This window comes from Vulpes lagopus, chromosome 12 (assembly GCF_018345385.1).
Source record: "Vulpes lagopus strain Blue_001 chromosome 12, ASM1834538v1, whole genome shotgun sequence".
In the NCBI taxonomy this organism is placed as follows: domain Eukaryota; kingdom Metazoa; phylum Chordata; class Mammalia; order Carnivora; family Canidae; genus Vulpes; species Vulpes lagopus.
Genome location: NC_054835.1, coordinates 39,926,773 through 39,938,841, shown reverse-complemented (window position 1 = coordinate 39,938,841; position 12,069 = coordinate 39,926,773). Strand labels below are relative to the sequence as shown.

General features: G+C 44.3%; 1 protein-coding gene across 7 annotated transcripts; it reads left to right on the top strand.

Moving 5' to 3' along the window:
- Window positions 1-8,955: 8,955 nt before the first annotated feature.
- LOC121473602 (keratin-associated protein 4-2-like) lies at window positions 8,956-9,636 on the top strand. 7 transcript variants are annotated; one of them, XM_041726131.1, is made up of 2 exons: window positions 8,956-9,007; window positions 9,131-9,636. In XM_041726131.1, exons 1-2 carry the CDS (start codon window positions 8,956-8,958, stop codon window positions 9,634-9,636), a joined length of 558 nt encoding a protein of 185 aa, XP_041582065.1. The 7 variants fall into 7 exon arrangements, with proteins under 7 accessions (XP_041582065.1, XP_041582062.1, XP_041582063.1 ...); XM_041726128.1 differs by having other exon boundaries at window positions 8,956-9,065; window positions 9,141-9,636; XM_041726129.1 differs by having other exon boundaries at window positions 8,956-9,080; window positions 9,162-9,636.
- Window positions 9,637-12,069: the final 2,433 nt, after the last annotated feature.

Sequence of the window (12,069 nt, the reverse complement as noted above, 5' to 3'; positions counted from 1 at the left end):
CTTCCTGATTTGTTTTTTTTTTTAATTTTTATATATTTATGATAGTCACACACAGAGAGAGAGAGAGGGAGAGAGAGAGAGAGGGAGAGAGAGAGAGAGGCAGAGACACAGGCTGAGGGAGAAGCAGGCTCCATGCACCGGGAGCCCGACGTGGGATTCGATCCCGGGTCTCCAGGATCGCGCCGTGGGCCAAAGACAGGCGCTAAACCGCTGCGCCACCCAGGGATCCCCTCCTTCCCGAATTGTTATCCTTAGCTGTCAACTGTTCTGGTGTTCCCTGCAGAAAGAGGGGTCCACGGCAGTTGACTTTAGGATTTCTACCTCTATGCCCTCAGGACTCTCCATGAGGACATTGGAAGGAGGTGTTTACAGCAAGTACCTGGAACTCTCTGCTGAGGGCTTTGTCTAGATGAAGGAGCAGGGCAGAGGTAGGCAAAGCAAGTGTCTAGGAGAAGTCCTCAGCCAATGGGCAGCAGTTGGTGGCTAAGTGCTCTAGCCTCTTTCCTCTAAGTGGAGCATAGGAGACCACACGTCCTCGGTGGGACTGAAACCCAGCCACCTCTGGGTGTCACCTGCTCTTGAAACCATTCTGGATTGACATCCATCTCTTTCCTGGTCACTTCTCAGATTCCCTGTGACACTTCTTGAGATGCTCTCCCGAACAAACTACTTGTCCTCAAACCTCTGTGTCGGAGTCTGCTCCTGAGGTCACCCTAACTCCAGTGGTCCCAATCTCAGTAGCAGTGCCTTCAAAACATTTCCATGCCATATGAGTGGTACCAATGGCGACAGTAAACTCCTGAACTTATTTTTCACTGAAGCATGAAAGCTCTTCATGGTGGGCTGCTTCTTCTGACAGTTTTTTTTTTTTGTACACTTGGCTTTAGACTATTAGTCTCCAACGTTTTAAATGTTATCATATATGCTGAGGGATAGGACACACTCCCATGAGTGATACAGCTCACCATCTTCACAACCTTCTCCCTAAAGTAGGCTTCTTTAGGGGGAACTGTTCCAAGCTGTGTTTATGACATGGCATTACAATAAAGAGAGGCTGAAAAAGAATCTTGCACGACTGGTGTATAAGGAAGAGCTCCAGGAGGAATCAGTAAGAAACTGAGGGAAACAAAATAGGAGTCTAAAAGAATCTAATGCAAAATGTGGTTCCAGTTCAATTCTACCCTCATATTGTCACCCCAGAGAGGAGGGGTGTGGACTGTTTACAAACTTGCTCCTCTTAGGGGCAAGGGAGTTGGGACCTTGTAGTCCTTCATCACTTATTACTACCTTTGGACAACCTTTGGTGGGTGGAAAAGATGGAGGGGGTTGACTTCCCGGTGGGTCACCTCTACCCTGAGGCAATTACTTGCAGAAGAGTGTGGGTAAATGGTGTGATCCACCAGTGCTCCACACTCACTCTAGATTGTGGATCAGGGCATTAATGGCAAAAGGCATCTGAATGAATACTATCTGTCTACACCTACTTCTGTTCATGTCTGTGGATTTTTCTCATTAACCTCCCTCCATGTGGTTTGTGTCAAGTTTTGAGAATAACCTGCAAGATGTGAGTTAATGGGTGGCTCCTCTTCTCTTTAGCTGACTTGCCTAGAATGCTGACCCAGGTTCCCATCCTTGAGAGTCAGGAGTCCATGATGGCTATGTCCTCCTCAGGTTATACTACTTGCTCATCACCAGTTAGTTCTGGGAATGGAATAGCAAGAGTGCCCCTGTAAGTCACCTCCATGCTAAACATACTCCTTATGGCTACCATAGCTCCTTTCTTGGCTTGCTGATTTCCTGGCACTAGAAGCCCAAAGGGATAAGATGACAGCTGGAGTTTTAATACCATTCTGAACTTTTCCATGTTCCCTCGAGGTAGTTTTCCTCTCTAGAGCCAGATCTCTAGGTGCACAGAGCTATGACCATGATAGAAGTCTCCCAAATGGATCAGTGGGATGAAGATAATGGAGAAACTTCTCCTTTAACTCTAGCATCTAGATCCATGAATTCAAATAGGGGCCATGAAAGATTCTGAATATCCTGCAGCCAGTTCAACTCAGACCCCATGTCCAACAGCCTGCAAATGTATGAGTGTTCCAACTGCCATGGCTATAGATTCCTTGGGCGAGGCCTAAAAAAATTCTATGGCATACACTTGCTGTGGTCCTTCATCCCAACTGCCATGGGTGTAGATTCCTTAGGCGAGGCCTAAAAAAATTCTATGGCATACACTTGCTGTGGTCCTTCATCCAAGGGGACTGGTCTCTCCATTGATGAGTTAATGGGTCTGAGAACAACCTGAGGTAGACAGAGTTTGCCAGGGATCATGACCTTCTATTGGGATTAATCACTTCAGCCTTTGTTCTTCTATTCTTAAGCTCTTTTAATACATGCATGTGTGTGCATGCACTTGCGCGCGCACACACACACACACACACACACACAAAAGTGCACCCTATTTGGCTGCCCGTATCCTATCATGAGGGACATCATGCTCTATTATCCACATTGTTAGGTCCCTGACGGTTACACATCATTCTGCCCCCCTGTCCATTCCAATCTTGTTGGCCATCACATCATTATACCCACATTACTTCCTAGAGTTAAATGCTGCCACCTGTACTCTGTCGTTCAGGGATATTTTCATCCCCATTATTCCTAGGGAGCACAGTTTGGACACAGCAATCCCATCACAACCTCCAACTTTAGGCAATAGGCACTACTATCTCACTGACCCTGCTGACACTGGTACCTGATGATCCCTTAAACTTTTAGTTAAGAGAGTGCCCATAGATCTCTCCTAGGGAAATAGGCAGTTTGGGCTTTCTGGCCTTATGACTACAACTATTTTAGCACTTTTACTTCTCTGCACCTTTTGGTTCCTCTTTTCTCACCTGTGTTCATAAATCTGTACTGCTTATCTGCTCTTACCCAAAATTAAGCAGCTTAAAGTGACACTCATTTATTACTTCAGTTTCTGTGGATCCAAAATCCAAGTATGGCCCACCTAGACTCTCCATTTCACAGCGTGTTCCAACTGCACAAAAGCTATGGAGAAAAACATTTTGAACAGAAATTGTCCCTATGACTATGGGGACTTTTCAAAGACAAGTGGGGACTCTATTCTATACTAAAAATGCTCTATATTGGTCGATGTGGGTATTACAGGATGTGCTTCTACCTATCAAAAACAGAATGGATGTTTACATATTCACTTACACATTTATGGATGATTATGCTTAGGACTTTTGAATTTCAAGGTGTGTAAATTCCACCTAAGAGTAAAAAAAAAAAGTCACAAATTGTAAACAAGAAACAGTGACTAAGTTACTATTTATGAAAAAAATCTTTTTTTATCAGTAATTATTGTCATTTTATTTTTTTTTAAATAAATTAATTTTTTATTGGTGTTCAATTTAGCAACATACAGAATAACACCCAGTGCTCATCCCGTCAAGTGTCCCCCTCAGTGCCCGTCACCGACTCACCCCCACCCCCCGCCATCCTCTCCTTCCACCACCCCTAGTTCGTTTCCCAGAGTTAGGAGTCTTTATGTTCTGTCTCCCTTTCTGATATTTCCCACACATTTCTTCTCCCTTCCCTTATATTCCCTTTCACTCTTATTTATACTCCCCAAATGAATGAGAACATACACTGTTTGTCCTTCTCCGATTGACGTATTTCACTCAGCATAATACCCTCCAGTTCCATCCACGTTGAAGCAAATGGTGGGTATTTGTCATTTCTAATGGCTGAGTAATATTCCATTGTATACATAGACCACATCTTCTTTATCCATTCATCTTTCGATGGACACTGAGGCTCCTTCCACAGTTTGGCTATTGTGGACATTGCTGCTAGAAACATCGGGGTGCAGGTGTCCTGGAGTTTCATTGCATCTGAATCTTTGGAGTAAATCCCCAATAGTGCAATTGCTGGGTCATAGGGCAGGTCTATTTTTAACTCTTTGAGGAACCTCCACACAGTTTTCCAGAGTGGCTCCACCAGTTCACATTCCCACCAACAGTGTAAGAGGGTTCCCCTTTCTCCTCATCCTCTCCAACATTTGTGGTTTCCTGCCTTGTTAATTTTCCCCATTTTCACTGGTGTGAGGTGGTATCTCGTTGTGGTTTTGATTTGTATTTCCCTGATGGCAAGTGATGCAGAGCATTTTCTCATGTGCATGTTGGCCATGTCTATGTCTTCCTCTGCGAGATTTCTCTTCATGTCTTTTGCCCATTTCATGATTGGATTGTTTGTTTCTTTGGTGTTGAGTTTAAGAAGTTCTTTATAGACCATGGAAACTAGCCCTTTATCTGATATGTCATTTGCAAATATTTTCTCCCATTCTGTAGGTTGTCGTTTAGTTTTGTTGACTGTGTCCTTTGCTGTGCAAAAGCTTCTTATCTTGATGAAGTCCCAATAGTTCATTTTTGCTTTTGTTTCTTTGGCTTTTGTGGATGTATCTTGCAAGAAGTTACTGTGGCCAAGTTCAAAAAGGGGGTTGCCTGTGTTCTCCTCTAGGATTTGATGGAATCTTGTCTCACATTTAGATCTTTCATCCATTTTGAGTTTATCTTTGTGTATGGTGCAAGAGAGTGGTCTAGTTTCATTCTTCTGCATGTGGCTGTCCAATTTTCCCAGCACCATTTATTGAAGAGACTGTCTTTCTTCCAGTGCATCTTTCCTCCTTTATCGAATATTAGTTGACCATAAAGTTCAGGGTGCATTTCTGGGTTCTTTATTCTGTTCCACTGATCTATGTGTCTGTTTTAGTGCCAGTACCACACTGTCTTGATGACCACAGCTTTGTAGTACAACCTGAAATCGGGCATTGTGATGCCCCCAGCTATGGTTTTCTTTTTTAAAATTCCCCTGGCTATTCGGGTTCTTTTCTGATTCCACACAAATCTTAAAAAAATTTGTTCCAACTCTCTGAAGAAAGTCCATGGTATTTTGAGAGGGATTTCATTAAACGTGTAAATTGCCCTGGGTAACATTGACATTTTCACAGTATTAATTCTTCCAATCCATGAACATGGAATATTTTTCCATCTCTTTGTGTCTTCCTCAATTTCTTTCAGAAGTGTTCTATAGTTTTTAGGGTAGAGATCCTTTACCTCTTTGGTTAGGTTTATTCCTAGGTATCTTATGCTTTTGGGTGCAATTGTAAATGGGATTGACTCCTTAATTTCTCTTTTTTCGGTCTCAGTGTTAGTGTATAGAAATGCCATTGATTTCTGGGCATTGATTTTGTATCCTGCCACACTGCCAAATTGCTGTATGAGTTCTAGCAATCTTGGGGTGGAGGCTTTTGGGTTTTCTACGTAGAGTATCATGTCATTGGCGAAGAGGGAGAGTTTGACTTCTTCTTTGGCAATTTGAATGCCTTTAATGTCTTTTTGTTGTCTGATTGCTGAGGCGAGGACTTCCAATACTGTGTTGAATTGCAGTGGTGAGAGTGGACATCCCTGTCTTGTTCCTGATCTTAGGGGAAAGGCTCCCAGTGCTTCCCCATTGAGAATGATATTTGCTGTGGGCTTTTCATAGATGGCTTTTAAGATGTCGAGGAAAGTTCCCTCTATCCCTACACTCTGAAGAGTTTTGATCAGGAATGGATGCTGTATTTTGTCAAACGCTTTCTCTGCATCTAATGAGAGGATCATATGGTTCTTGGTTTTTCTCTTGCTGATATGATGAATCCCATTTATTGTTTTACCAGTGTTGAACCAGCCTTGCATCCCGGGGATAAATCCTACTTGGTCATTGTGAATAATTTTCTTAATGTGCTGTTGGATCCTATTGGCTAGTATCTTGTTGAGAATTTTTGCATCCATGTTCATCAGGGATATTGGTCTGTAATTCTCCTTTTTGGTGGGGTCATTGTCTGGTTTCGGAATTAAGGTGATGCTGGCCTCATAGAACGAATTTGGAAGTACTCCATCTCTTTCTATCTTTCCAAACAGCTTTAGTAGAATAGGTATGGTTTCTTCTTTAAACGTTTGATAGAATTCCCCTGGGAAGCCATCTGGCTCTGGACTCTTGTGCTTTGGGAGGTTTTTGTTGACTGCTCCAATTTCCTCCCTGGTTATTGACCTGTTCAGGTTTTCTATTTCTTCCTGCTCCAGTTTTGGTAGTTTGTGGCTTTCCAGGAATGCGACCATTTCTTCTAGATTGCCTAATTTATTGGCGTATAGCTGTTCATAATATGTTTTTAAAATCGTTTGTATTTCTTTGGTGTTGGTAGTGATCTCTCCTTTCTCATTCATGATTTTATTAATTTGAGTCTTCTCTCTCTTCTTTTTAATAAAATTGGCTAATGGCTTATCTATCTTATAAATCTTTCAAAGAACCAACTCCTGGTTCTGTTGATCTGTTCCACAGTTCTGGTCTCGATTTCGTTGAGTTCTGCTGGAATTTTAATTAACACTCTTCTGCTGGGCATAGGGTCCATCTGCTGTTTTTCTCTAATTCCTTTATGCATAAGGTTAGCTTTTGTATTTGAGTTCTTTCCAGTTTTTTGAATGGATGCTTGTATTGCGATGTATTTCCCCCTTAGGACTGCTTTTGCTGCATCCCAAAGATTTTGAATGGTTGTATCTTCATTCTCATTAGTTTCTATGAATCTTTTTAACTCTTTCTTAATTTCCTGGTTGACCCTTTCATCTTTCAGCAGGATGGTCCTTAACCTCCACGTGTTTGAGGTCCTTCCAAACTTCTTGTTGTGATTTAGTTCTAATTTCAAGGCATTATGGTCTGAGAATATGCAGGGGACGATCCCAATCTTTTGGTATCAGTTCAGACCTGATTTGTGACCCAGTATGTGGTCTATTCTGGAGAAAGTTCCATGTGCACTTGAGAAGAATGTGTATTCAGTTGAGTTTGGATGTAAAGTTCTGTAGATATCTGTGAAATCCATCTGGTCCAGTGTATCATTTAAAGCTCTCGTTTCTTTGGAGATGTTGTGCTTAGAAGACCTATCGAGGGTAGAAAGAGCTAGATTGAAGTACCAAGTATAAGTGTATTATTATCTAAGTATTTCTTCACTTTGGTTATTAATTGCTTTAAATATTTGGCAGCTCCCACTTTCGGGGCATATATATTGAGGATTGTTAAGTCCTCTTGTTGGACAGATCCTTTTAGTATGAGATAGTGTCCCTCTTCATCTCTCACTACAGTCTTTGGGGTAAATTTTAGTTTATCTGATATAAGGATGGCTACCCCTGTTTTCTTTTGAGGACCATTTGAATGGTAAATGGTTCTCCAACCTTTTATTTTCAGGTTTTAGGTGTCCTTCTGTCTAAAATGAGTCTCTTGTAGACAGCAAATAGATGGGTCCTGCTTTTTTATCCAGTCTGAAACCCTGCACCTTTTGATGGGGTCATTAAGCCTGTTCACGTTCAGAGTTACTATTGACAGATATGAGTTTAGTGTCATCATGATATCTATTCAGTCCTTGTTTTTGTGGATTTTTCCACTCAACTTCTTCTTAAAGGGGAATTTTAAGAGTCCCCCTTAAAATTTCATGCAGAGCTGGTTTGGAGGTCACATTTTTTCAGTTCCTGCCTGTCTTGGTATGAAAAAAATCTTTGTCTTTACCAAATTGCCACTGAGGCTGAGGTGGCATAAACACAATTCTTTTAGTTAAATTACACTACCATGAGCTCCTTTGATGATTCTTTCCATAGCATGTTGCCATTGTTTGTATATCTGTGTGTGTGTGGCACGGGGTGCTTCCAGTAATCTGAAAGAACATGGAGGAACTTGACAGAGGCAGTTCCTCAAAGATTGAATGAACAGAATAAAGGAGCAGGTCTCTAAGGGTAGTCCTTGGGCCTTCAGTATCAACATCATTAGGGTACTTGTTACAAATGCCAACCCTCAGGCACCTTGTGTAATCAGACCTTCTAGGATTTGACCGAAACATATTTAACAAGCCTTTTGGATGGTTTGCCGCATGCTCACTTGCACTATCATGAGTGGAGAATGTGGAGAAATAACAACTAAAAGAAGTTACATTGACTAAGAGCCATTCACATTTCAAAGGGATCAAAAAACAAACATGTGCTATTTATTTCCCAGCTCTGGAAGTAAATTCTAAGGAGAGGCACATTCTGATTATTCAACATTTTCTTTTTGCTCCATTGAATCTTATTTTTAATTAAGAATGAGGCAAGAAAAAAAGAAAGAGACTAAAGTTTTCAGGATCAAAAGACCATCCAGAGAGATGCAATACAAAAGTATATGACAGCAAAAGTAACAGCCACTAAATCCTGAATCAGGGCAGTGACAGGAACCATATAGGTAATATGCCTGCCACAGTTCTAGGAAGAGAACCTCACCGGGTGTTAGAAACGTTGAGAAAAACCCATTCCAGTGGCAGATATGAGCATCACACACACACACACACACACACACACACACACACACACGTCTCCTTCCCCATTGCTCAACAATGACCCACAATAGAGTCTTTTCCTCTTGTCTCCTGCCACTTCCCACATGCCACACTATGCACATGGGATGTCCTCCCCACTGGTCATTGGAAGAAATGCATGACCAGAAATCTGTTGGCCTTAATTCCATCCTGCTATAGGATATAGGAGGGACAGAAAGAAATAAAATTGCAAATGCCACCTATCACTTGACAGCCCTCTGTGGAGGAAGATGAGAGTGGTTCAGAAGATGCCAGGGTTGTGAGTCAGGGGGAAAGGTAAACCAGTTTAATGTACCACATCTAGAAAAGAAAATTAGTTTCCATGAATACAACAAATACAGACAAACATTATTGTATAATCTGACAATTACTTAAATAGGAAAACAAAAATAAGGAAGACGTGTTGGCAAGTCACTGTCTTCAGGCAGTATTTAAGAGGCCATGGCACAATGAGATTCCCAAACTTAACACCTTCACTCCCTTGAAAAACACATCCAGAACCTCCACCTTCTGACACCATGGTCAACTCCTGTTGTGGCTCCGTCTGCTCTGAGCAGGGCTGTGGCCAGGAGACCTGCTGCCGCCCCACCTGCTGCCAGACCACCTGCTGCAGGACCACCTGCTGCCGGCCCAGCTGCTGTGTGTCCAGCTGCTGCCGCCCCTCCTGCTGCGGTTCCAGCGGCTGTGGCTCCAGCTGCTGCAGGCCCAGCTGCTGCATCTCTAGCTGCTGCCGCCCCACCTGCTGCCAGACCACCTGCTGCAGGACCACCTGCTGCCGCCCCAGCTGCTGTGTGTCCAGCTGCTGCCGCCCCTCCTGCTCTAGTTCCAGCTGCTGTGGCTCCAGCTGCTGCCGCCCCTCCTGCTGCATCTCTAGCTGCTGCCGCCCCTCCTGCTCTAGTTCCAGCTGCTGTGGCTCTAGCTGCTGCAGGCCCAGCTGCTGTGTGTCCAGCTGCTGCCGCCCCACCTGCTGCCAGACCACCTGCTGCAGGACCACCTGCTGCCGCCCCAGCTGCTGTGTGTCCAGCTGCTGCCGCCCCTCCTGCTGTGGTTCCAGTGGCTGTGGCTCCAGCTGTTGCAGGCCCAGCTGCTGCATCTCTAGCTGCTGCCGCCCCACCTGCTGCCAGACCACCTGCTGCAGGACCACCTGCTGCCGCCCCAGCTGCTCTGTGTCCAGCTGCTGTCGCCCCAGCTGTTGCTAGACCACCTGCTACTGCCCAACCTGCTCTGGGGGGTCTTGCTGCTGAGTATCTTGGCCAGCATCCCACTGTTTCTCATCAACCAGTCTTCTTGATATAGTCCAACTACGAGCTGAAGCATGAGAGGCCAATCCTCAATCCTCCGTTCCGAGGGACTTTTCAACTGAGTTGGCCTCCAAATATACTCACTCCCCCGTCACCAATGCCCTCCTCCTCCTCACCTCCCTTCTTACTAGCTCCCTCCCAAAGGAATACAAAGCTTGAGTTCTCTCTGAAATCTGTCAACCAACATGTCATCCCAGTCACATTTTTGTTTCTGGCCAGATTGTCTCATATGGAGATGTTCCTATATCTTGAATAAATCTTAATTTTCCAGGCATACACATCAAAAGCCTTCGCGTCTCATTATTCTTCCTTCCTGATTTGTTTTTTTTAAATTTTTATATATTTATGATTGTCACACACACACACACACACAGAGAGAGAGAGAGAGAGAGAGAGAGAGAGAGAGAGGTAGAGACACAGGCTGAGGGAGAAGCAGGCTGCATGCACTGGGAGGCCGATGTGGGATTCGATCCCGGGTCTCCAGGATCGCGCCGTGGGCCAAAGGCAGGCGCTAAACCGCTGCGCCACCCAGGGATCCCCTCCTTCCTGAATTGTTATCCTTAGCTGTCAACTGTTCTGGTGTTCCCTGCAGAAAGAGGGGTCCACGGCAGTTGACTTTAGGATTTCCACCTCTATTCCCTCAGGACTCTCCATGAGGACATTGGAAGGAGGTGTTTACAGCAAGTACCTGGAACTCTCTGCTGAGGGCTTTGTCTAGATGAAGGAGCAGGGCAGAGGTAGGCAAAGCAAGTGTCTAGAAGTCCTCAGCCAATGGGCAGCAGTTGGTGGCTAAGTGCTTTAGCCTCTTTCCTCTAAGTGGAGCATAGGAGACCACACGTCCTCGGTGGGACTGAAACCCAGCCACCTCTGGGTGTCACCTGCTCTTGAAACCATTCTGGATTGACATCCATCTCTTTCCTGGTCACTTCTCAGATTCCCTGTGACACTTCTTGAGATGCTCTCCCGAACAAATTACTTGTCCTCAAACCTCTGTATCGGAGCCTGCTCCTGAGGTCACCCTAACTCCAGTGGTCCCAATCTCAGTAGCAGTGCCTTCAAAACATTTCCATGCCATATGAGTGGTGCCAATGGCGACAGTCAACTCCTGAACTTATTTTTCACTGAAGCATGAAAGCTCTTCATGGTGGGCTGCTTCTTCTGACAGTTTTTTGTACACTTGGTTTTAGACTATTAGTCTCCAACGTTTTATTTTTTTCTATTTTTAAAGATTTTATTTATTCACTCATGATAGTCACACACACACACACACACACACACACACACACACAGAGAGAGAGAGAGAGAGAAGCAGAGACACAGGCAGAGGGAGAAGCAGGCTCCACGCAGGGAGCCCGACGCGGGATTCAATCCTGGGTCTCCAGGATCGCGCCCTGGGCCAAAGGCAGGTGCCAAACCGCTGCACCACCCCGGGATCCCAGTCTCCAACGTTTTAAATGTTATCATATCCTGAGGGATAGGACACACTCCCATGAGTGATACAGCTCACCATCTTCACAACCTTCTCCCTAAAGGAGGCTTCTTTAGGGGCACCTGTCCCAATCTGTGATTATGACATGGCATTACAATAAAGAGAGGCTGAAAAAGAGAATCTTGCATGACAGGTGTATAAGGAAGAGCTCCAGGAGGAATCAGTAAGAAACTGAGGGAAAGAAAATAGGAGTCTAAAAGAATCTAATGCAAAATGTGGTTCCAGTTCAATTCTACCCTCATATTGTCACCCCAGAGAGGAGGGGGTGTGAACTGTTTACAAACCTGCTTCTCTTAGGAGCAAGGGAGTTGGGACCTTGTAGTCTTCCATCACTTATCACTACCTTTGATCAACTTTTGAAGTGTAGAAAGGAGAGAGGAGGCTGACTTTCAGTGGCCGTTTGACCTAGTTTAACACTTATACCTACGGAAGAGTGTGGGTAAATAGTGTGTGCCTCTAGTATTCCATACTGGCAGTATCTTGTGGTTCAGGGCATTTTTGGAAGGAATCTTATGGGATATTATGTATCTACCTCTAGGTCCGTTCATGTCTATGAATTTGTTTCATGAATCTCACTCCTTGTGGTTTGTGTCAATATTGAGAAAAACCTGGAAGAGGAGAGTGAAGTGTGTGATTCCTCTGCTCCTTTAGCTGACTTGCCCAGGGAATTGACCTAGATCCCCATCCCTGAGAACCCTGAGTCCATTGTTCCTATGTCCTCTTCATGCTACAGTACTTGCACATCTATAGTTAATCCTGGAAATATGTATACCAAGGATTTACTTTTAGATCACCTCCTGGTCTCCATAGCTCCTTTCTCTGCTTGCTGATCTCCTGGCACT

Coding starts and splice junctions, on each gene's coding strand:
- LOC121473602 (XM_041726126.1), top strand. CDS start 8,956: ATGGTCAACTCCTGTTGTGGCTCCGTCTGCTCTGAGCAGGGCTGTGGC.